At 40.0% G+C, this 25,594-nt stretch overlaps 1 protein-coding gene across 1 annotated transcript in view; it reads left to right on the forward strand.

The window, feature by feature from the left end:
• The window catches only part of creb3l2 (cAMP responsive element binding protein 3-like 2), a gene marked incomplete at its 5' end in the record, with an annotated part of 32,001 nt that extends 9,111 nt beyond the window's left edge, over positions 1 to 22,890 (forward strand). Inside the window, 11 exons of the mRNA XM_079236469.1 lie at positions 11,844 to 12,087; positions 12,985 to 13,199; positions 13,277 to 13,355; positions 14,276 to 14,478; positions 15,635 to 15,781; positions 16,303 to 16,361; positions 16,685 to 16,753; positions 20,160 to 20,259; positions 20,537 to 20,666; positions 21,469 to 21,703; positions 22,728 to 22,890. Of these exons, the coding sequence (XP_079092595.1) occupies positions 11,844 to 12,087; positions 12,985 to 13,199; positions 13,277 to 13,355; positions 14,276 to 14,478; positions 15,635 to 15,781; positions 16,303 to 16,361; positions 16,685 to 16,753; positions 20,160 to 20,259; positions 20,537 to 20,666; positions 21,469 to 21,703; positions 22,728 to 22,803 (1,557 nt within the window). The 3' untranslated portion in view covers positions 22,804 to 22,890. The remainder of the gene's footprint in view (positions 1 to 11,843; positions 12,088 to 12,984; positions 13,200 to 13,276; positions 13,356 to 14,275; positions 14,479 to 15,634; positions 15,782 to 16,302; positions 16,362 to 16,684; positions 16,754 to 20,159; positions 20,260 to 20,536; positions 20,667 to 21,468; positions 21,704 to 22,727) is intronic.
• Positions 22,891 to 25,594: the final 2,704 nt, after the last annotated feature.

Genomic DNA, 25,594 nt, shown 5'->3' on the forward strand with positions numbered 1-25,594 from the left:
GGGGTTGTACTCTGTTATCGGCCGGAATGACAGAGACTGGAAAGTGTGTGTGTGTGTGTGTGTGTGTGTGTGTGTGTGTGTGTGTGTGTGTGTGTGTGTGTGTGTGTGTGTGCGTGTGTGTGTGTGTGTCGGAGGTAGGAGTTTAAACTTTTGGGAAGCCAGATGGGGGGCATTTAACCAGAATGAGTAGGAGAAAATGAGAGCTTTTTCCATTTGTCATCGTCTGGGTCTATTTTTTCTAAATCGTCTCTGTTCTAAGGCCTCACCAATGCACACACACACACGCGCGCGCTCGCGCACGTGCACGTGCACTCTAATATCAGCAGAGTGTCAGCCAGATAACGACTGACTCATAGATGTGAACTTTGACTCGGGATCTCTTCGTCTCCACTGTGACGCTTCCTATTTTGGACACACTTCCTGTCGTGGCTCTGCCGACACTCCTTTAAATAAAGCGTGAAAACATTAATGAGACTTGGAGGGTCGAGGGGGGCCGTCGGCGTTTAAACAGGAAATGGACGCTGAGATTTGTGAGCTGGTTTGTCGTGGATCAGCTGGGATTCCTGCCACATTCAGGCGTTGTGTGTTTGTGTGTTGCTGTCGTCACACTGTGGGTGGAGGGCAAACACCTGCTGCCCCGCTGGATGTCACGCCTTCTGTTATTCTCTCACATCCTGCTGTTTACGTCCGTTAACATTGCCTCCACCCCCAAAACAAATCTGTTTAAAGAACAAAGTAAATATTTGATGACGTCAAGGCAGATTGTGTTGGTTTATTATACTTTAAGCTTCAAAATTGGCTGTTTTCTCTGATTTTTTTTCAGTTTTGCATGTAGACCATAATGTTAAATAAACTTGCGTATAAAAACACACTTTTTCCTTAACTATGCACTAAATGCATGAATGAAATTACTTTCCATATTTTTGGGCCAAAAATGCTTCTCTAACTTATGACATCGTATGAAAAGTTATTCCTCATTTTTCATACGTTTTCCGACAAAAGTCCAACAACACACACGTGTAAGTGTGTGTGTAAGTTCAACTCAAAATAAGCTCGGTTAAGGTTTAGGGAACAAAACTACTTTATTTTTTATTCATTTAGGAAAATATCATCGTTTTAGTTAAAAATAACTACAGAAGTGTCGTTACTGATTCACCCAAGTTACATAAAAAATAGATGAACGTTGACTTCTTGTTTCACACAGTGAGCGAACAAATCTTCTGGGTCAAAGATCTGTGTTTGTCTGCAAAAAAAAAACATTATTTGTATTATATTATATTTAAACAGGCGGATTAATTGATCATGAATCATGTCAGGATTTCTTTGTGAGCTAAAATAAACTTGCAGGAGTTTCTCTGCTGTGTTTCTTCCTTCCATGACTACATTTGTCAAATCGAGCTCTCGGGATCGTTGATTTTAAAATGTCGTCGCTTGAGGCTGCAGGGCAGGGCGTGCAACACGCTGCTGGTGCTCATGCCTGGTTGTCGAAGATGTGTTTAATGTGCCGTTACATGTTGCATTGTTTCTTATTTATTGCGACTATGGAGGCAGCTCGTGTCAAATCATGTGAGTCCAATGCAAATGATGTTGTATATATCAAGAATGTGTGTGTGTGTGTGAGAGAGAGAGTGTACTTTTCATCCTGTGAGGACATTTCTGTGAAGCGAGGTCACTTTGGTTCCTCAGACGTTACGGAACGAGTGATGTCAACCAGACAGATGTGTGTTTGTGTGTCTGTTTGGAAACGATGGTGTCACACATGAAGCTGCAGCACGTTCATTCCTGCAACACGGCCCAGAAGCAAGGCCTTGATGCCCCTGAGGAAGTGTATCTGTTCACTATCGAGGTTATCTAACGCAAACATGTGGTGGTGGGAGTTGTTTTGGTGAGATTTATTTGGGCTCGTTACGGAGCAGAACAGACCCGGTGTGACATCATGTCCATGTTGCCCAACTTCTGTCTTGGAGAGGGCGTTGACCGACTGAAATATTAAATATACAAACCGCCAGTGCCTTTTTTTCAAAGAGTAGTTACAGAGCTACCAACTCTTACGGTTTCGCCGTGTGACACACGCACTCACGCCACACAACCAATTTCTCACGGCATGAGGAAAGATGCTCAGTGATGAAGTTCAACAGATCAGATCCTCTCTCACTGATAATCAGTGAGAGAGGATCTGATCTGTTGAACTTCATCACTAGAATGTTTGTTCTCATGTAGGTAGATCCAAAGAGAACCAACATCTTCTCCTCATGTGAGGGACGTTCTCCTCTTTGAGAGAAGAGTGAAGATCCTGACTTAAAGTGCTCTGCCATAGTGGATCAGACCGCAGGTCAGATCTGCGGCGGCTTTGCGCGATTAATGTTCAATCTGGAGGCGGAGACTGCAGCGCGAGGCTCCTTGGGAGGCGGGGGTCTCGCGACAGAAACTGCATAACAATACGCTTTCACTTCAGTCTCCAAGTCGGCAACACTGCCCGTAGTGAGGCTGCGTAAGCGCGCGCACACATAAATAAATCGCCTTCAAAGTAAAAGCAGTGCCGTTTGTATTGCATTCATGGCGTGCACCTTATTTATTTATTTTTCATTTTTGATTGACCTCACGCGGGCCAGACTGGGAGAGCCGCGGGCCGTCAGATGCCCAGGTCTGCCTTCAGTCTCTGCGCCTCCTGAGTTTCTCCCGCGGTTGTGTCCGTTTGAAAATCTTCTTCTGTTGCTAACTTCGGGACTCTTTGGGGTAAATAGGATGTCTATGCAGCGAATAGGTTTACAGATGCGCTCCTTAGCGCCATCTATCATCGGGGAGTTTGAAAAGGAACGAACGCGCCTCGGCCCAAAATCTGAATTTTTTTTTGCCGTGAGAAATTGGTTGTGTGGCGTGAGTGCGTGTGAAAACATGCAAAAGCGTGTGTCACACGGCGAAACCGTGAGAGTTGGTAGCTCTGGTGATGCCTGTCAGCTGTCCTTCATCTCCACCTCATTAAACAGACTTCACGCTCTTGTTCAAGCAACACAGACTGGACTTTTCTCACTGAGTAAGAACAACTGAACTGGAAAACATCAAACGCACTTATTGCTTTTGTTTAAAGTTAATACATCGCTGGTCTTTAACATACATATTTAAGGTATGGTTTACATTTTTTTAACTTATTTTCATAGCCTTATTGTAACATGTATTCTTACCAGTAGCAGCTCAAAACCATAAAATTTACAGTTTTTTAATAAAGTAATAACATTCATATTGAGTTAATTGAATTAAGTTCAGACTATTGGTTCGGCCCTCCACAACGGTCCAAATTTCTCATGTGGCCCCTTGGGAAAATGAATTGCCCACCCCTGGACTAAGGTATGTTAATGACATGTGGTTCCCAAGCGCTCTTTGGTGACGTGGTTGATTACGTTACTGCCATCTGTCCATCATCGTATAAAGCCCGCCCTGACTATTTGATTGGTCCGAACAATTTTTGATTTTGGATCATTTCTCCCCAAGGAGCAGTGCCAGACCGAACTTCCAGACCTCAAATGTTGTGGGCGGGGCTAAGTTCGGCTGGTACCAGGCTACATCTTTAGCATACCACCCAAAAATCCACTAGAATGCATGAAATAACATCTACTTAAACCAAAATGTCCTGGGGGTGGACCATCAGCTATGTCTTTGCTTCACAGAATGTAACCAATGTTGTCCATCTCCAGTAGGCCGCCCCTATCAACGACTTTGGGCCCCACAAACCACCAAAATGCAGGGTACAACATGGGTACAACATGGGTACAACATGGATACAACATGGGTACAACATGGGTACAACGCCAAATTAATTCAAATGTCCTGATATTTGAGCCACCAACGTGTGTGGCTGCGTGCGCGGCTAAATTTTGGTCACCCCCGACAAAATCTCACTCCAAGGTTTTTTGAAAAGTTGGCAGCTCTGTAGTTAGCTTCACGGATTTCACGATAATCAAAGAAATATTGAGATAAGGCTTAAAACCCAAATCGAGCCTTTACACTTGAACCCAACAACGAACACGTGTTGATGAAAAGCTGATGAAACGCACAGAGCCAGTACATCGTAACAGTGGCAGTGATTTAAATGTATGGCTTAATGTGGGCTTGTCCACACACTGAAAACTGGAATAAAAGATAAACTACTACCGTAAAAGTCGGGTTACAAGCCGCTCCTACCTAAGGTGGGTGTCCCCGCTGTAACAAGCTAGCAGCAACGCTAGCTGGCGCTGCTGCTAGCTCCCCGCTGCCACTGCCCGCGTCCCCTCTGCCCGAGTCGGGTGTCGATACGGGGCTGGTCCCGATACCTTCGGTGATTGTTGGGGAGCTAGCAGAGAGCTAGCAGGAGAGCTAGCAGGAGCGCTAGCTGGCTACAGCGGGGAGCTATTGGGGACACTGACCGAAGGTAGTAGCGGCTTGTAACCTGACTTTTACGGTAGTACTTTTTAGAAACCTCATGGTTTTAAAAACATTAAAAGCTGCCGGTGTGTTTGATGCACTAACATTGTGCACATTATTTTTCATAAACATATTGATATTAGCTGTTTAAACTGCTCAAACACCAGTTTGCTGCCTCAATTTGGCTTCTGAAGTTATCAAAGAGATTCAGACAACGATGGTATTCAGAGCCACGGAAGGAATCTCCGCCGCTGTGCAGACAAAGTTTCTTCGCATGAACTTCAAGTGCTTGCACACATTGTTAGCATTCCAGCAGATACTCGCTGTATTTTGGCTCACAGCTGCAGAAATGGGGATGCAACCGCATCAACTGAGGTTTAAATCTGCAAATGTTGTGCTCTATTTTATCTTAAGTGTTTTGGGAACTTCGCCAGACGGCCAGAATGGTGGGAACTAGCGAAGAAGGCAGAGGAACTTGATTAGTTCGAGAGTCTTTGGACTTGGCTGGGAAACGGAGGTCAAAGAAGAATGAGTAGCTTTTTCCCTTCAGTGACAAAGTACTGTATGTTGAAACTGATAACTGAAACTGAAATGTGCTTTTTAATTTTAGTAAGAAGGCTTCCTTCTCTCTCTCTCTCGGCTAGTTTCCACTACCTTCTTATCTGTGGATGTAATATGCATCAGTACGTAGTATCTTTGTTGACAGTTTACACACAACACCAGAGAAAAATAGATTTAAATCTCACTCAGACAATTTTAAAGATAAACAAAGTTTTGGTTTTACTAGTGAGGCACCCTTTTATCGGTGAAGAAAAGGCACACTTATTTATATAAATAAATTCACAAGGCTTTCTAGAAATGTAAAAGTAATTGTAAACAAACTTCAAAGGATTAAATAAAATAAAAAATAAAAAGCGTGAACATGTTCAAAGAATCATTATAGATCAGTTATAAACCATTAATAAGAACAAATGTGGGGTTGCCAGGTTGTTCTTTCTCCTCCTTAATCAGTTTGTTTTGATCTTGATGTTCTCTAAAAGTGGTGCAGAGTGTCTTATTACTACTGAGGCAAATTAAAGTTTTAAGCAGCAGACGTTAATTATTAAAAGTCTCTATCCATTAGTTATCAAGATTTTTAATTAAATTTGAACATGAGTTGGTAGCTTACTAGGCAGTGAGCCTTAAAATTACTGATTGACATACATCAGTTTTAAAAGTCTACGTTGTTTACATTTTTGGCAAGTTAGTGTCATTAAAAGTATGCAGAATTAGCTATTTCCTGCTCCTGGTGACAGTGCACCCATGGGTGCACAGTCAAGTATCACTGGATTACTTTGATACTGAAGAAAATGTAAATAAGGAGACTTTTTTTTCCTAGGATTTTCAAGTGGATTCATGAATGTTTAGTTGCGATGGACTTTCTTGTGAATGGTTTATGATCTATAAATAAATTAGTTACTAATTATAAACCTATTGGTGACTAAGTAGACAGTGGAAACGAAAGTATAAATCATTTAAAGATCTCTTAAATAAATTATTTAACAGTAAAGATAAATGGTCGGACGTCTCTTCGGGCTTTAATACTGGTTTAATCTGTTTATGGTGGTCTTTAGTGGCTGGAACGAGTCTTCAATGAGGATCCAAACCAAACAAATGAGTCATCCAGTTTATCTTGACATAACTCCATGTGTTTTTTTTTTTTATTATTGTGTTTGTGAAGTTGTATCTTCAGCAAAAGTACACAGATGAGTCCAGGGCAAGGTACACACACACACTGACACACACTCTCCAGGGAGATGACCCTTGGTTGTGTGTGTGTGTGTGTGTGTGTGTGTGTGTGTGTGTGTGTGTGTGTGTGTGTGTGTGTGTGTGTGTGTGTGTGTGTGTGTGTGTGTCATTACTCATTAGTAATGCCAGGACTCTTTCACATCTGTTTTTTGCTCTTCAGGGGAAGGGGAGGTGTTACATCATCAAACGTCCCCCTCTTCCCACCTCTGAAGTTGAAACCTCTGGTCATTAAGGGTTAAAACAGACATCCTACTTTATTTAACGGAAGAGTTGCAGGCCTGCGTGGACATTCCTTCCTCTCCTCTTAGACTCCCAGACCGTTAATTTAACTGCCAACAAGTGACCAACACAGCTGGCGAGGCTTTTATTGTGAAGCCTTATCACTCTGCACTTTTTTGGGGGGGAAATTAGTCCTCCACTTAAGTACAGACTGAAATATCTCAAACAACTTTCTGATGGATTGGCATGAAACGTTGTGCAGACAGTCGCGATCCCCAGAGGATGAATCCTTATGACTTCGGTGATCCTCTGACTTTTCCTATAGCGGCACCATGAGGTGTTCATGGTGAGCATTATATCTGCTAGCTAAGCATCAGTATGTTAGCACCTCAGCTCAAACCAAGACGCAACCAAAGTCTATGCTTCATGTGTTAAAGCTGCATTATCTCTGCTGGTCACCAGGGGGCGACTCCTCTGGTTGTATAGAAGTATATGCTTCATGTGTTAAAGCTGCATTCTCTCTCCTGACCACCAGGATGCAACCCCTCTGGTTGTATAGAAGTCTATGCTTCATGTGTTAAAGCTGCATGTTCTATACTGACCACCAGGAGGTGACTCCTGTGGTTGTATAGAAGTCCATGCTTCATGTGTAAAAGCTGCATTCTCTCTCCTGACCATCAGAGCCGACTCCTCTGGTTGTATAGAAGTATATGCTTCATGTGTAAAAGCTGCATTCTCTCTCCTGGCCATCAGAGCCAACTCCTCTGGTTGTATAGAAGTATATGCTTCATGTGTAAAAGCTGCATTCTCTCTCCTGACCACCAGAGCCAACTCCTCTGGTTGTATAGAAGTCCATGCTTCATGTGTAAAAGCTGCATTCTCTCTCCTGACCATCAGAGCCAACTCCTCTGGTTGTATAGAAGTATATGCTTCATGCCTTAAACCTGCATTTTCTCTCCTGACCACCAGAGCCGACTCCTCTGGTTGTATAGAAGTCTATATAAATGACTCTACTTCTCTTGATGTATTCCCTCAGTAAACATTGTAAACATGAGTTTATGTCTCAATCTCTAGTTTCAAGTCTTCTTCAATTCTCATGCAAACTCCTTCACACACAGTTCTGCTTCTGATCGTTTCACAGAGTTTTCCGACCCAGTTCGGCGTCTTCTCTTCATCAGTGTTTCTCAGATTTCAATTAAGATCAGACTTATTAAAAGTACGGCAAAACTTCTGGAAGGATCATCTCGCTTTGGGTGACACAGGATTTCTGTGGCAAGGAAAGAGATACATCTCTCTGCATTCCCTTCTGTCGACAGCCTTCACTGTGGCTTCATTAAAAGATAACAATCTGCACTTTCAGCGACGTCCTCTGCTGAGTTTCGATATGTTGGAGGCGAAAAAGAATATGAGAAAAGCCTCTTTGTCACCACTGCTCCTTCAGAGTGGGCACGGCTTCTTGTTCCAGTTTACACTCCCAGTTGTTTTTCCCATTCAAGCTTCAGGTTCTGTTTCCCAGCCGAAGAGTGTCGAGTTACGTTCGACCCCAAATAACACCTCTGTGTCGGTCTGCGAAGACAAAGAGGTTTCTGTCGTGTGTGTGTGTGTGTGTGTGTGTGTGTGTGTGTGTGTGTGTGTGTGTGTGTGTGTGTGTGTGTGTGTGTGTGTGTGTGTGTGTGTGTGATGAGCTACACACTACAGTCCGGCTCTGCTGTTCCGCATCACATTTTCTTTTCTCGACCACAACTACACACACTCCCACTGCAGAGAAAATGACAGGGAGCGTATACCGGTCCTCACTATAATGTGTCTTTGGTGCGGTTCTGCAGAGGTGGACCTCTCCCATTTCCTTTTCTTAAACAACACGAGGCCTCATTCCTCTCCCTGTAAAAGGCCGGCACTGTGAACTAGCTGTGGGCTACAACGTGAGCCCAGTTGTATCCTGTATTTGTTTAGATTTTTGGCACGTTAGCATCATTTAAAGTATGCAGAATTAGCTATTACCTGCTCTCGTATGCAACACACCTGTGGATCTACAGACCAGTATAACTGGTTTACTTTGACGCGGAAGAAAATGTAAAAATGTATATTTGCTGTGATTTTCATGCAGATTAAAAACCTTATTTGGCGATAGACCATCTTATTAATGGTTTATATGGATCTGTAGAGTAATAGTACCGTAAAAGTCGGGTTATACGCCGCTACTACCTTTGGTCATTGTCCCCATTTGCACCCCGCTGTAGACAGCTGGCGCTCATGCTAGTTCCGCGCTAACTTCCGCTAGCTCCCTGACAACCACCAAAGTTAGGGACCAGCCACGGCTCTACACCCGATTTGGGCAGAGGGGACTCGGCCAGTAGCAGCAGCAGCGGCCAGTAGCAGCAGCGGGGAGCTAGCAGCAGCAGCGGGGAGCTAGCAGCAGGAGCGGGGAGCTAGCAGCAGGAGTGGGGAGCTAGCAGCAGGAGCGGGGAGCTAGCAGCAGGAGCGGGGAGCTAGGAACAGCGCTAGTTAGCGCTGCTCCTAGCTTGCTACAGCGGGACACTGACCAGAGGTAGTAGCGCCGTATAACCCGACTTTTACGGTATATGGTTTTATTAACCATTGAACGCCATTAGTTACAAAGTATATGGTTTAGATAGTGGAAAACCAAAACCAAACTTAAAGATCTTTTCATTATTTCACAGAAATATATGCTCCTTTGGTGCGTTTCTGCAGAGATGGACGTCTCCGGTTTCCTTTTCTGAAACCACACGAGGCTTTATGCCTTTCTGTGTGAAAGTCTGACACTGAATTATCTCTGGCAATCAACTTGTTGCCTTTATTTGTTTATTTAGCATCATTATCATCGTTAAAAGTTGGCTGAATGTCCTGTTACTCGCTATTGGCTTTGCTCCCATGAATGTACAGACAAGTATCACTGAGTTTCTTTTATTCTGAAGAAAACTCCTGCAGCGTCGTCTTTTCTTTTTTAAGATTTCCAAGCCTATTTGTGGATGTTTATTTTCGATTCACTCTTCTTCTTTTTTTGCGGCAGTTGGGCACTGATGGTTTTAAAGTCATTTAATTGCCTCCATGTGCTGCTGACAGAAAAAGTTGATGTCAAAGGTCATTTAAACCCACAAAATATGGCTTTGTTTCTTTTAAAGATGGGTTCTGTCTGTAATTACTCCTCCCAAAAAACCACACCCTCTTTTACCACCATGATGTTTCTCCTCTTTTTCAGCTGAAACATAATCGATCTCTTTTTCTTTACTTCCTGATAATAAAAAAACATACAGAACTTTACAATATATCCTCAACCAGGCGACGCTGTAAAGCGTCGTGAACTGCTGTAAATGTTTGGCTTGTGATGGGCTCGTGCACGCTCATACGTGCACTCTTTTCTCGGCTGAAAGATGGAAATGGACCCATCTGATGAACACATGTGTAAATATTTGTCTTCCCTCCTTGAGTGGATTCACGGTACGCTGTCTGTGTTTGCATCACACACACACACACACACACACACACACACACACACACACACACACACACACACACACACACACACACACACACACAGGCCTTATAGGGCAACATACGATGGCAGGAGCGTGCTGCGTGTTTATGCAGTTAGGAGGTCATTTCACTGTGTGTGTGTGTGTGTGTGTGTGTGTGTGTGTGTGTGTGTGTGTGTGTGTGTGTGTGTGTGTGTGTGTGTGTGTGTGTGTGTGTGTGTGTGTGTGTGTGTGTGTGTGTGTGTGTGTGTTAGAAAGTCTCTCGGCCCGTAATTGAAGCCACATGTTTGGCGTTCGGCCGTTCACCCTCCTCCTGTTTCCTCCATCTTGATTTCACTCTCGTCTGTCCAGACGTCTGATGGTACAAAACAAAATATGTCTGAATGGTAGATTTTCTTTCCTTTCCTTTCTTCCCTCCTTTCCTTTTCACTCCTTTCCTTTTCTATCTTACTTTCCCTTCTTTGACTCCTTCCTTTCCTTACTCCCCTTCTGCCCTCATTGTCCCTTTTACATCTTTCCTTCCTTCCTTCTTTCCTTTCTTTTACTTTCCTTCCTCCTTTTTATCCTATCCTTTCCTTCCCTTTTTTACTTCTTTCGTTTCCACTCTATCCTTCCTTCCTTCCATCTGTTTCCTTCTTTTCTTTCCTTTCCTTTTTTATCCTATCATTTTGTTCTGTCTTTTCTCCCTTCCCTTTCCGTTTTTACTTTTTTCCTTTCCCCTCTATCCTTCCTTTATTCTTCCTTTTATCCTTTTACTTCTTTCCTTTCATTTTCTTTCCTCCTTCCTTCTTTCCATTCCTTTCATTTTTATCCTTTCCTTCCGTCTTTTCTTCCTTTCCCTTCAATCCTTCCTTCGTTCTTCTTTTCCTCCTTCCATCCTTTTCCTTCTTTCCTTTCCTTTTAAATCTCTTTCCTTAATTAAAACTGCAGTCTATTAGACTTTAACTTATTACGCTAAAAACTGCAAATTTAGTTTGTCCCTTAAACTTGTCTTTCCTCTTTTCTTCCTCCTTACTTCTGAAATGTTCCGTATGAATAAAGCTGCCTTCTTTCTTTCCTTTTCTCAGTCGACAGTTTCAGATGTCACAGTTTCATGTGTGTTTGATTTAAATTGTTTATTCCCTTCTCATTGGCTGAGCCCATATTTCATTGGACGCGTTCTTCTGCCCGGCAACAGAATCTGAGCAGCTGGAGTTACATCAGAAATATTTTCACTTTGTTTCGGGGGCGATAGGTTCGAGTAAGGACAGGACTTTTATTTTGTAGTTTTTATGAGTTTGAGCGAGGACAGGACTTTTATTTTGTAGTTTGTATGAGTTTGAGTGAGGACAGGACTTTTATTCTGTAGTTTTTATGTGAATGTCTAAAGAAGAAAACATCTGGGAAAATAATCTATTCTTCAGCATCTGTTGCTTTTCTAATTTTTGGACTGTTGGTTAGACAAGAAATCTGCAGATTAAAGGATAATGAAAATACTGAAAATAAAAATACAATAAAAAAGGTGATGCATGTCAGTGTGTAATCACAACGTCACCTGCAGGTTCTTTTGTTTTTCTTCGCCACAACACCTGAACGCTCTCCTCGTTGAGAGACGACGGAAAAGACAGACAGCAGCAGGAATGTGGGGAGGAGGACGATGATGGGGGGATGGAGTAGATTAAGAGGAGGAGGGTTTGTCTTCTTCATGTGTTTCGTAAATATGACACACACACACACACACACACACACACACACACACACACACACACACACACACAGAAAGAGAAACTGTGAAAGACAATTTTACAAGTTTTTAATTGGCTGCTTTATTGCTCCCTGAGGGAAAAACTTCAAGGAAAGGTTGAGTCTGTAATTACATGCAGACCGTCTATGTGTCTTTATCTACTCATCTGTTTGTCGTCCTTGTCTCAAATATATGTTTTTCTTCTTCCTCTCTTTCTGCAGCACTTCTCCGAGCTCCTGGACGACCTGTCCCAGGATGCTTTGCTGGGCCAGCTGCTCAGCGACCCCTTCCTGTCCGGGGTGAGGGGCGGCGTGGAAGCCATGGAGGGCGAGGACGGCAGCGATCTGTGCCCGTCCTCCCCGCTGCCGCCGCACATCACGGCCGAGCACAGCTACTCGCTCTGCGGGGACAGCCGGCCGCAGTCGCCGCTGTCGCACCTGACCGGAGAGCAAGGCAGCGACGCAGGTGAGGCGCAAATTATTATTATTATTATTATGAGTATATTATTTTTATTGTATTTTTTATCATTAATATATATATATATATATATATATATATATATATATATATATATATATATATATATATATATATATATATATATATATATATATATATATATTTGGATTTTATTTAATTATTATTTTTGATTTAAATTATATTTGTATTTGATTTATTTTAGTTATTTATCTCAATAATAATAAGAATTATTATTATTATTAAAAATACAATAAATATTATTTTTTTTATATTATTTCCCATTTTTATAATTTTCTTATGATTTTATATATATATATTTTAAATAAAATAGTGATATTTAATTTAATCTATTTATTTATCTCAATAATAATAATAATTATTATTATTATCATTATTTTGTATGTTAATATTTCCCATTTTTATTATTTATATATATATTATTTTAATTTAAATAAAATATTTATAGATTTTTTTTTATCTATCTCACTAATAATAATAATTACTATTTTTTATGATCTGCAAAGTTCAGTTCATGACTTTTTGCTGCTAAAGTACTGAAATACTTGTACTTATCTTCCCATTTAATGTCATTTTATACTTTTATTCCACCAGATGTCAGAGGGAGATATTGTACCAGACATATATAATTACTAGTTTTCTTTTATTTAATCTTTTATAATCTCGACTTCTTCTGTAAAAGCAGTGTTTAGTTTTGGTCACATTTAACTTTTATTTGAACATTCCTTCTCTTCATATGTGCTTAAACATAGCGTGTTTATGAAGGGTGCTGAGAAACAAAACAATCCAGTGAACTTCAAGGGGTAAATATAAATAAATATAAAATCCCAGTCCGCTAACAGACGTCCGTCTCTTGTGCCGCAGAGTCTGATGGAGACTCGGCCGATTGGCCCATGGAGCAGGAGGAAGTCATCGACAGCCTCCTGTGTGAGACTCCTTCCCTCCTCCCCGCCCTCTCCCTCTCTCTGGCCTCCAGCGAGGGGCCCCAGGCGCCCGAGGGCCCCGTCGTGGCCCCTCCTGCCGCCGCCTCCCCAGCCCCGACCCCCGTCAGCAGCCACAAACAGGGCAAAGGCTTCAAGGTGAGTTTAGCCTCACCATCCATGATGAAAAGCAACTTTTTCTCCTCCGCAGTTTGTAACTCTTCTTCTGTCATCAGATAAAGGAGGAGAACATCATCCCTCAGATTAAACTGGAGCCTCATGAAGTGGACCAGTTTCTCAATCTTTCACCCAAAGGTCTGCATTTATCACTTTTCACCCTCTCATTGTTATCTGATGCTACAAGGACCCCTGCTGGACATTTGTTGTTGTCTCATAGTGCCTTAAAAGCAGTTTATTTTCATTTTAATTAGGTATTTAGATGTCATACCCAAACTAAAAAGGGTGTATCTCTGCAACCACTAGGGCTATTTGAATAATGTTGGTGTTGTAATAAAAGGTACACATGTGAGACTATGTTCAGATGTGTAAATACCAGTCTATATGTTACTGGTTAAGAGTAAATGAAGATGACACACAGAAACAAATGAAAAGGTTTCAGGTTCGCCTATAAAAATGATTATTTCTTTCAAATGATGCAGCTGTAAGGTCCAACTCTAACCCAAATCATAGCTCAATATGTGAACATTCTCTAACCCAAATCATAGTTCAATATGTGAACATTCTCTAACCCAAATCATAGCTCAATATGTGAACATTCTCTAACCCAAATCATAGCTCAATATGTGAACATTCTCTAACCCAAATCATAGCTCAATATGTGAACATTCTCTCTGCAAAGGTTGACTTTGATAAAGTGAAGCAGAACAAAGTTAGAGAGGGTTTAGAACAGAGAACATTCAGGTGAGATCTCCAAAATTCTCATTGGGGCACATTTGCACACACCTGTGACATTTACATTTTTTCATGTACCAAACCATATAATTCACTTGTATATTACTTATGGTGTTCAATACATCCAGATACAGCAGTTTGGGGCTTTTTCTTCATAAAACAAGCTATGATTCACAGTTTTATATAACAATCGCTCAGTCTTCCCCACTCTCCTTCACTTTTGATGGTTGCATGAAGCGTTTTTAATCTCCTGCACGTCACGTTTCCTCCTGAATCACATTATAATAGGTTTTTTTAAAAAAAAATCTTCCTCATCGTTTCAGGCCTGGAGTCCCTACAGATGCCTCCCACTCCTCCCAGCTCCCACGGCAGCGACTCGGAGGGCAGCCAGAGCCCCGTGCACGCCCCGCCCGGCCTGTCGCGCCCCGCCTCCCCCACCAGCCCTGCTCCCTCCCAGGCCGGCCTGAAGGTGTCGCCCCGCGCCGCCTCCTCCCTGTCCAACTCCCCCCTGCTCACCGCCGCCCACGTGAGTGACGCCGTCTGTTGCTTCTGCTTCTTTATGCCACACATCGCTCACAACATCTCACGTTTCATTCACGTAATCAGCCAAACACCCACTTATTTCTCATAAAGTCATTATTCTTTTCATGTACTTTATTGATGAGTATGCACTATATGTTGTTCAGGGATCAGCAAAGTATTTTTGTGTGTGTATGTGTTGATCTGTTTACAATAGTAAGGAAGAAAATAAGAGGAAAGTAAAGCAAACAGACAACGTAAAGTAAAAAATAAGAGGAAATACAAATAATAATAAAATTAAAGAAAAATAGAAAATAAAGAAAAATAATGAATCACACCCGCACACATGGCCTTTACCTTTTGTTCACAGAGTTTGTAATACAGTATTGTACGAATATAATTAAGTAGTTAGATTTGATTACAGTTAATCAGACAGATAAAATCACATTTTTATCTGTCTGATTTACTGTAATCAAATCTAACTACTTAGTTATTTATTCTTGATTCCAGTGCAGCAATCTGCCTTTTTCTGACTTTGCTTTGGAAAAGAAGGAAAGCTGCTCTTAGACTTAGTTTTTTAAAGTTACCGGGAGGAACTTATTACTAATAAATTATAAAGACGTCCATTTATTTGAAGCAGAGAAAGAGACATTTGCATTGACTGCTAATAATAAACTTTATTTAAGTGTTATAAGACAGATAGATAGATAGATAGATAGATAGATAGATAGATAGATAGATACTTTATTCATCCCCAAGGGGAAATTTGCTTGTCGCAGTAGCAAGATACAAAAATAACAGGAATGAAAGATGCTCATTATATACAAAAAATGCAAAGTATGTGAAGTGTATGTAAGTATGTACAGTGAGTAGCAAACAACAAAGGCGGTGCAAGGGCTTTTGATGTTGATTAATTTATATATTTTTATATATTTTCTTATACTCTTAGCATTTATAGCAATGCTTTTTTGTATTCTTAATTCTAATTCTAATGTTGTTTTACCTTAAGTTTATTGTAATTCTGTGTGTAAGGAGGACCTAGAAAAATAAGCTTTTCATTGTACAGTAACTGTTATCTATGACAATACAAATATCTTTAATCTTGAATCTATATTTCCCCTGTCCATCAACTTGTGTTTGTGCGTTTGTGTGTCTGTGTGTAGAAGCTGCAGGGGTCGGGCCCGCTGATGCTGACGGAGGAGGAGCGCCGCACGCTGGTGGCCGAAGGTTACCCGGTGCCCACCAAGCTGCCGCTCACCAAAGCCGAGGAGAAGGCGCTGAAGAAGATCCGCAGGAAGATCAAAAATAAGGTACAAGTTCCCGTACGAGTGACGTATCGGGCCGGATTGTTTATTGAGGATCCGCTCAAGTATGACTTGTTTTGATTATTTACTTTGTGTGCACTTCCCCACTGCGCGACTAATAACGGAATATCTAATCTAATCTAAATTAAGTGGTCAATTACAGCCTCTTATTGTGAATGAAATGTCATTATGACGATTCTGCTCTGAAGAGAAGATGATGAAGAAAACTACATAGTGTCTGTACTTTAAATTAAATATGTAGATGTCATGAATAAATAGGAATTCACCATATAATTGTGTAAAAGAGATATATATATATTCAATCATAAGAAAGTGTATCTTGGATTAAGCTGCACTTTCTTTCAGCGTAGATTAAAAAATACAGACAAATCTAGTTATTCACCTTTTTTGACAAGAAGAGATTGTAAAGAGGAAATTCTTTAAAAATAAAAATGTATTAAATCTACACAACGTAGAGAAATCCTTTGTGCTTCCTTCTCTAAATGTATTCCTCTTTGTCTTTTTAGATTTCGGCTCAAGAGAGTCGCAGGAAGAAGAAAGAGTACATGGACGCTCTGGAGAAGAAGTAAGTCCTCCTCCTCTTCTTCATTCTTCATCATTTCAGAGAGACCAGCACATAAAAATGACTAAAACACAAGCACATGTAAATGAATCACTGATGGGAGGTTTGTCTTTCTGAGCTTGTTTCTACCAATATTATGTATTAATAGTCCTCTATTTCGAAACTATTTGGATAATTAAAAAAAATGAAGTGAACTAAAGACATAAAAGCAGCTGATTATATCGCGACTGAAAGTAAACACATCTAGTTATGCCAGATGGATAAATATAAAATGATCTACATTGATGCCCAGTCACTGACCCTGCAGTACTCCTGTCTGACCACAGGGTGGAGAACTGCTCCAACGAAAACAACGAGCTACGCCGGAAAGTAGAAACTCTGGAGTGCACAAACAAGTAAGAACACATTCATACATTCATACGCTCATACATTCATAGGCTGTTCATTTTGGAGTATAACGCCTTCGGGTACCATTGCAAAAGTCTCACAAAAAGATGGTTTATCATCTGTATTTTCCTACGTGTGTGCATCACGTCATCAAATACACGTAATAATCCACACATCACATATTAAATTCATCTTTTTTATCACCACCATGCACAATGCAGCGGGAGAACATAATTTAAGTACCTGTATACTTAAGTTTATCCATATCAAATAACATTTCAGAGGGAAATATTGTACTTCACTACATTTATTCAACTGCTCCTTTTTGATTTAACGTACAAAACGTATGTTCAACTTAATAAATATGAGGCATTTTTATAGATTAGTTATGTTGCTGATGAGACTACTACTTGTAGCATCATCACAAACTTATGGAGTCATCACATACTTGTAGCATCATCACATACTTGTAGCATCATCACATATTTGTAGCATCATCACATACTTGTAGCATCATCACATACTTGTAGCATCATCACATACTTGTAGCATCATCACATATTTGTAGCATCATCACATGCTTGTAGCATCATCACATATTTGTAGCATCATCACATGCTTGTAGCATCATCACATATTTGTAGCATCATCACATACTTGTAGCATCATCACATATTTGTAGCATCATCACATATTTGTAGCATCATCACATACTTGTAGCATCATCACATGCTTGTAGCATCATCACAAACTTATGGAGTCATCACATACTTGTAGCATCATCACATGCTTGTAGCATCATCACAAACTTATGGAGTCATCACATGCTTGTAGCATCATCACATACTTGTAGCATCATCACATACTTGTAGCATCATCACATACTTATGGAGTCATCACATACTTGTAGCATCATCACATACTTGTAGCATCATCACATATTTGTAGCATCATCACATACTTGTAGCATCATCACATACTTGTAGCATCATCACATACTTGTAGCATCATCAAATACTTGTAGCATCATCACATGCTTGTAGCATCATCACATGCTTGTAGCATCATCACATGCTTGTAGCATCATCACATACTTGTAGCATCATCACATACTTATGGAGTCATCACATGCTTGTAGCATCATCACATACTTATGGAGTCATCACATGCTTGTAGCATCATCACATACTTATGGAGTCATCACATGCTTGTAGCATCATCACATACTTATGGAGTCATCACATGCTTGTAGCATGCTTGTTATCCTTCCCCATCACACCCTGTTCATACTTATCGTGCCTCATCTCGTACTTCATCACATAAATTGATGATTTTTTATTACTTCTGATACTTTTAAGTACATTTAGCTGGAAACACTTTTCTTCAAGTAGCATTTCAAATGCGGGACTTGCACTTGTAAGAGAGTACTATTACGCTGCGGTATTGTTACTTTTCACTGGAGAACAAACCGTGAGTGCCTCTTCCAGCACTCAGCTCATCGTCTCCGTGCTCTTGACGTTAATTGAACTCCTCCTTTTCTCTGGTAGTGTAAATGATCTGTGAGCACTTAGCTGGAAACTACACGCATGTAGCCTGTGTTGCCACACCTTTTATGTTTCTACAATCCTTTAAAAGGCATTTGTTTTTGTCTTTTATCACACGTAGCGTCGCTGATGGGACGACGTGTTGGAAGCACTTTTATGATCGAATCAAACGCCCCCCGTGGATCGCTTCATAGGCAATTTTGCAGCCATGTATAATCATGAGGCTGTTTTTTAATGCGAAATGCTCGAGCTGCTTCAATTCAGACGGTGTTGTTCGCTCCCGTTATGCACGGATGAGCTGTGCGTGTGTGTGTGTGTGTGTGTGTGTGTGTGTGTGTGTGTGTGTGTGTGTGTGTGTGTGTGTGTGTGTGTGTGTGTGTGTGTACAGCTGACTGGAACGCAGCTGTTTGGGGTCTTGTTTCCCACTCTGTGGTTAAAGTGGGCTTCATCGTCACTGTCTGAAAGTTAAATGAACCGTGTGTGTGTGTGTGTGTGTGTGTGTGTGTGTGTGTGTGTGTGTGTTGCTGCACCTGGATAGTGTGCATGTCTTTTTTAATGAAGCACACAACAGAACATATCCTGACGAGCGCTGAATAAAAGACTTTAACACTGGAACAGATTTGTAACCGCTCGCACACGTCGTTTTATTTAAATACTAACAGGGTCAGAAGAAGTACTCTGTTCCAAGTTAAAGTACTGCATTCAAAGTGATATTCACTGTGAAAGTACAAAATCGTTGGCATTAAAATATACTTGAAAGAAAACTGTTCACTTTGCAGAATGGCATATTGATGCATTAACTTCCTCTATAATAGCCAATTACGATGTAATTGGGTATTTACTGATTATATTTTGTATTATTACAATAAAAAGCTATCAGATAAATAGAGTTAAAAATGATTTTCCGCTGATATGCAGTGGAGTTAAAGTATAAAGTAGCATAGCAACTGTGCAGTACTTGCACAGTAGTAATAGTACAGTAAATATACTTCCTTTACACCGCTGCAGTTTTATATTTTAATTGTATTTATGGTGGTGTATAGCGGTAGAAAAGTGCAGATCCTTTACTAAAGTAAAAGTTGTAAAAATAAATACAAAACGGAGAAAACATTTGAATCAAAGTGTCACAAACTGTTTTATTACAGTTTGGAAAATAAATAGTTGTGTGCAAAATATTTGTGCTTCCCTTCACTTGTCGTCTCTTAACTATTATAATATGTTAATAAATAAATGCAGAATTTAGCAAATCCACTTAAAGGGGAACTTTATTTTGTGTTTCTGCATCTTACTGTAAGTGACGAATGGCGACAACATAAAAAAAACAAAAAAGGGTTCAGTGGTGATGGAGAACGCAGCAGATGGCAGCCGGTAAACGGGCTGTAATGTGATGACTCGGGGAAACTCCTCCTCATTAAAGTGCGTCCACCAGAAGAGCTTATTGTTGCACTGACTCAGATTCATATTATAAGTGTCTGACAACATTATAGATCGAAACCCGGCAGAGAAATACTGCTTTTTTTCTTCTATAATACCACGTAAGGAAACAAATAAGTCCTCTTCCTGCACAAATCTGTTCAAACCTTTCATTGTAAAAGTGTTGCAACTGTCGAAAAGGAACATCGCTGCCGGTATGAAACAGTTTGGGAGGGAAATATTAGAAAAATACCAAAGTTAACCCTTTAAACTTGGAAGGAACACATTTCATTGTCCGTCATTCTGTTTTCATGTTCATTCCCCACTGGTGTGCGTTATGTTGTGTACGTGTCTCCTATTTACATGTATAAGGTGTATATATATATGTGTGTGTGTAACGTGTCTAACTTGTGTGTGTGTAACGTGTCTACCTTGGGTGTGTGTGCTTCTTCCTCAGGTCTCTGTTACAACAGCTGCAGTCTCTGCAGGCGCTGGTGGCCGGTAAAGTGCCCAAATCCTGCAGGATGGCCGGCACCCAGACATCATCATGCCTAATGGTACTACACTGTGTGTGTGTGTGTGTGTGTGTGTGTGTGTGTGTGTGTGTGTGTGTGTGTGTGTGTGTGTGTGTGTGTGTGTGCACGTGTGTGTGTGTGTGTGCTAACAAGACTGTTGTGATGAAACATTGATTACAATATTGAATTGAAAACATCTGTTTCCATTCATTAGCTGTTTAGCATTGATTCATAATTTATTTTCTCTCTCTGTGTGTGTGTGTGTGTGTGTGTGTGTGTGTGTGTGTGTGTGTGTGTGTGTGTGTGTGTGTGTGTGTAGGTGGTCGTGTTGTGTTTTGCTCTGTTTTTGGGGAGCTTCTACCCCAGCAGTTTGACTCCGTGCTCCACCATCACTGAAACCGGCCTCGCTTCCAAACAGCACGTCGTCAAAGATTCCTACACAACCACAGGTAGTTACACACACACACACACACACACACACACACTCAACCACAGGTAGTTACACGCTACACACTACACACACAACCACAGGTAGTTACACTCTACACACACACACACTCTACACATAAATAAAATACAATTATAATTAAATAAATACATTATATTATTATGAGAATTTTAATTTAAAAAAAGTTTTCAGAATCAATCTTGAATATATTCTGAAGAAATTCTACTTCTCATACTTTATATGAAAGAAAGATATTTTTGATTTAAAAGCTGTTCCAGTCAATATTTGTGTTTCAACAAGAGATGAAATATCTGCATGTAATATGAAAGGTGTCGCTCGGAGTGATTATTATTATTATTATTATTATTATTATTATTATTATTACTCTGCAGGTTTCTTTGGAGCATTTTAGCGTTTTTTTTAATATTTTGGTTTACTCTTGCGGTGCCTCCAAATAACTTCTGCCTCCTCTTTAGACAAAATAATAATTAATATTTACCCTGAGACAGAAATGATGGAGTCCTGTTGAATTATTGGATGTAAACTGTGGAGCTCCATTATTAAAACATCGGCAATAATCAGATTCCACCTGCAGCGCTGCAATAATAGAAAGCTACCGAGCCGCTGATTACAAGAGCTGACCTTTCACTACATCCTCTCTATTACCACACACACACACACACACACACACACACACACACACACACACACACCGTCTGCTCTGCAAAGAAAGCGGTCCTCTCAAACAGTGGTATATCAACACACAACGCCTCAATTAAAAATGTCTTTCGTTCTCTTTTTAGTGAAGTCGAGGAATCTGCTCTCGACCTTCGAGGACGAGCAGCCGCACCTCCTCGGCCTGGGCGGCGAGTATCCCGACCAATGGGAGGAAACGACGGCCGTCGTCCTGGCGGCGTGGCGGCGCTCGGAGCAGCAGAAGGTGTCCGTGGAGCCGGGCATGGTGGAAACACACCCACCATTCAGGAATACCAGCAACGACACGCAGACGTCCAAAAACCTGCTGCTGGACCTGCACAGGTGAGCACAATGTATTTACTTAGAGGCGGTTGGATTTTGCTGAGGTATTCAATCCAATATATTCTACTTTTTACGCCACTTTACATGAACAAATATGATGCAGTACTAATACTAATACCCACTAGTATACACAGTATTGGCTCCACCTTAATGAACATTAAAATGCTTTTGCTGAATCTGAATCAGAAACATTTATTTGCCAGTATGTTACACATACGAGGAATTTGTCTTGGTGGGTGGTGCATACATTAGGCAAACAACAACAACAACAACAATCAACACAGTGCAATAGAAACATATTACATTTACAATAAAATATCAAATAAAGTGCACAGACAAACAGATAACAGTACTACATAACTTGCACTTTTACTGTTTAATTTAATTTAATTCCTAAATTAATACTGTGTTCTTCTTTCTTTCATCCAGCTATTTTATTGTTATTTTTATCTTTGTTTTTATTAGTATTATTATTGTATGTATCTTATATATCTTTCATCCCTGTTGTTTTTATATCTTATCTTATTTTCTGTGTAAACCGCTGCTACTTGACACGAAATTTCCCTTGGGGATTAATAAAGTATATATTCATTCATTCATTCATTCATACAAACAAGAGTATACTCTAATACTATAATATTCTATCTCTGTCAAAGGAGCCATTTTGCAACATGAGTACTTTTTATACCTCAAGTACATTTAGCTCATTATACTTTTGTTACTATTTCGAGCCCAGTATTGTAACTTGTATCGGAGTACTTTTAGAATGTGGTATTTCTACTTTTACTGAAGTAAAGGATCTGAGTAGAACACCTGAACCTGTGGAACAAACTAAACTTCCCTCTTTGTATGTATTCTGTGTATATGTATGTATGTATGTATGTATGTATATATATATATATATATACATATATATATATATATATATATATTTTTTTTTTAATATATATATATATATAGCTACATACTTCAAAGACATTATATGTAAGTAACCTGGGTGACCCGTCTGATCTTTGTCCCGCAGGTCTCTGGAGCAGAGGACGGACGAGAGCAGCAGTAAAGTGTTGCAGTTAGAGCGGACGGTCAACGAGACTTCCTGAGGTTCACGTCAACAACCCGAAAGCCCGCGGTGACCTTTGACCCCTGTAGAGAGCGGTTCAGTGTCCTGGAGCAAACATCATACAGTAGTTCCCACTGATGATTGTTCCATCTCTGCTTAAACAGATACACTGTAGTAACAACAATAATAATAATAATATTAATAATAATAATAATAATAATAATAATAATATTAATAATACAGAGGCTGGTTGCCTTAATTTCTGAAGTGAAGTTGCACTGAATATTTTGTACATGAGTCAACTCATCAGTTGTATCTGTCTTATATCACATTGTGATGATTTCAAATATATATATATATATATATATATATATATATATATATATATATATATTGATTTATTCCAGTGGAAAGTATATTAAAATATGACATGTGAGGCTTTTTACGGGACACTGACGGAGAACCTTTGTATTTATAGAAACTTTTTTTTTTATTTTATTTTCATAAAATTATTGCTCTTTGTAGTTCTTTTAATATTAAATGTTTTTATTCCATTCCAGTGAGTCATACATCCCATTTTGATACGCGTTTGTGGTCATAATATATTTTGTGTTATATTTTATTTGTTCTCTTTTATATGTTGTTATATATTCTCTTCAGCTAGCTGACGACATTTCATACACCGAGGGCTTCGCTAAAAGGTTCATATGCTCATTTAAAAAGAAAGTCATATTTGGGATGTTTTTAGTTGTGTTGATCGATCTGCAGCTATTTTCTGATAATTAATACCGACTGCAGGATTACAATCCAGTTAAAAAACGTTAGCCAAATATCAAACTTTTTCTTTAAAAGTGCGAAGGAGCCCCAGAGTGAACTTTTTGCAGTAACTGCTTGTGGCCTTTACTCCTGCGATGCTTCTGCCTTTAACTCTTTCACACCCAGCTCCGAGACTCTTTATCTGCTCTGCATTTGCCAAAAAAATAAAAAATAAGTAGCTATTTTTGTAAATATAAGTTGTGAATAAATAAGCAAGTCTAATTGTGTGTGGGACCTGTAGTTTATAAACCAATCTATAATTCATTCAGAGTTTATTTTGGATGCGATGTTGTTGATAAATTATGAACGTCGATGCTTCGCTTTCACAGTTTGTCCTGAATTTCTGTTGGATTTAGTTTATAAATTACACATCAAGGCTTTAAAAGTGTTAATTGTTTATAAGTGTATTACGTTTTCTTTCATTTCTAAGCTTTAATGAAACATGTTCTTTCATGTGTGTTACAGACAGTTCACTTTCTTCGCATCCACGTTGTAAATATAAACATTTAATTTGTGGAAAGTGAAGATATTTAAGTCAGAAAAAACCCCACAGAAATTATATTTCACCAACTGAGGACGAATCAAACTGTCCACAGAAATAGACCACAGCCGTGTTTAGAGACTAGAAAACAATATTTGTATATCTCTGTCTCATATTTGTGTGCCTTGTAGATCAATCAGTGGCTAGATTGTCAAGGATGTGTTATTGAATCTGTATGTTAGGATGCATTGGTGACGCAACTACATTCCTCACTGCTGAGAAACCAAATGTCTCGCCGGTGGAGATCGTTTTTCTTTCAAAATCATCTTTGATTTCCATGACTCTTCAGTGTAAAGCCACTCCTGTCTCTTTGCTTTCAGATGAATAGAGAGTATTTTCCTTAGTAAAAGTATATTTTGCAAAACAGATTGTGTTTGGTCTGTTTGTTGACATCAGAGACGAAAGACATAAAAAGCTGTCACAATATTACTTGGTGTAAAAAGTATAAAGATACTTGGATGTCGCATGCTACGGTGATGATGTCGTTGGTATTGTCGTGGTACAAGTAGACCTCATATGATGCTAATAAAATGGTGAAAGCACTTAAACAAATATTGTATGTTTCAATCACTTCGGTGAGCCGTTAACTTTTGCTCCAGGTCAAAGTTTTAATTATTTAGTTCATGACTGCTAACCTTGGGTGCTAATTAGCAAACGTTAGCTCGCTGGCACGTTACAAGTCACTGTGAGGACTTTTTATTGTGAAAAAGTCTCAATTTAATACCATCAGATCGGAGCCACCGGGACTAGACCCAGATCCAGTAGAGACCAGTCCACTGTGGACTAGACCCAGATCCAGTAGAGACCAGTCCACTGTGGACTAGACCCAGATCCAGTAGAGACCAGTCCACTATGGACTAGACCCAGATCCAGTAGAGACCAGTCCACCGGGACTAGACCCAGATCCCAGAACCAGAACCAGGACTGAGACTGTCGGACCCTGCTGCAGTAAGATTATAGGTTTTCTAAAGGGGCCCTGGTGCTCAGAGACACTAACACTTTCAACCACAGGGGGCGCCAACATCAACACAAGATGAAAGTTCCTGGAAGTAGCTTTAAACTAAGACAGTGAACATAATAACATTTTACTTTCTAATTATCAGCGTGCTATTTAACTTGAAGCAATACCTCAAAAATGCTGCTAACGTGGCTGCAGACTCTTGTTTCCTTAAGTCTTTCTCTCCAAAGAGTGTTTATAGTTATTTAAATAGAAAGTTTAAACACTGGTTCCCAAAAGAAAAATACAATAATAGAAACATGCAAAATCTAACCCGACCCTAACAACTGTTGTTTCCTTCGATGCAAGATGAATAGTTGTTGTCTTCAAAGCATTTCCTGTGCAGCTTAACTAAGTTGAGCTCCACTAGGACAGGCGTGTGTCTCCGGGTTAAACAGCGGCCTGCAGAGGAGCTTCTGGCCTCCACCGTGACAAGGATCCTGAAATAGATCCGCAGCATCGCCTCATAATTAGTGC

Source organism: Taurulus bubalis (genome assembly GCF_910589615.1).
Source record: "Taurulus bubalis genome assembly, chromosome: 20".
Lineage (NCBI taxonomy): Eukaryota > Metazoa > Chordata > Actinopteri > Perciformes > Cottidae > Taurulus > Taurulus bubalis.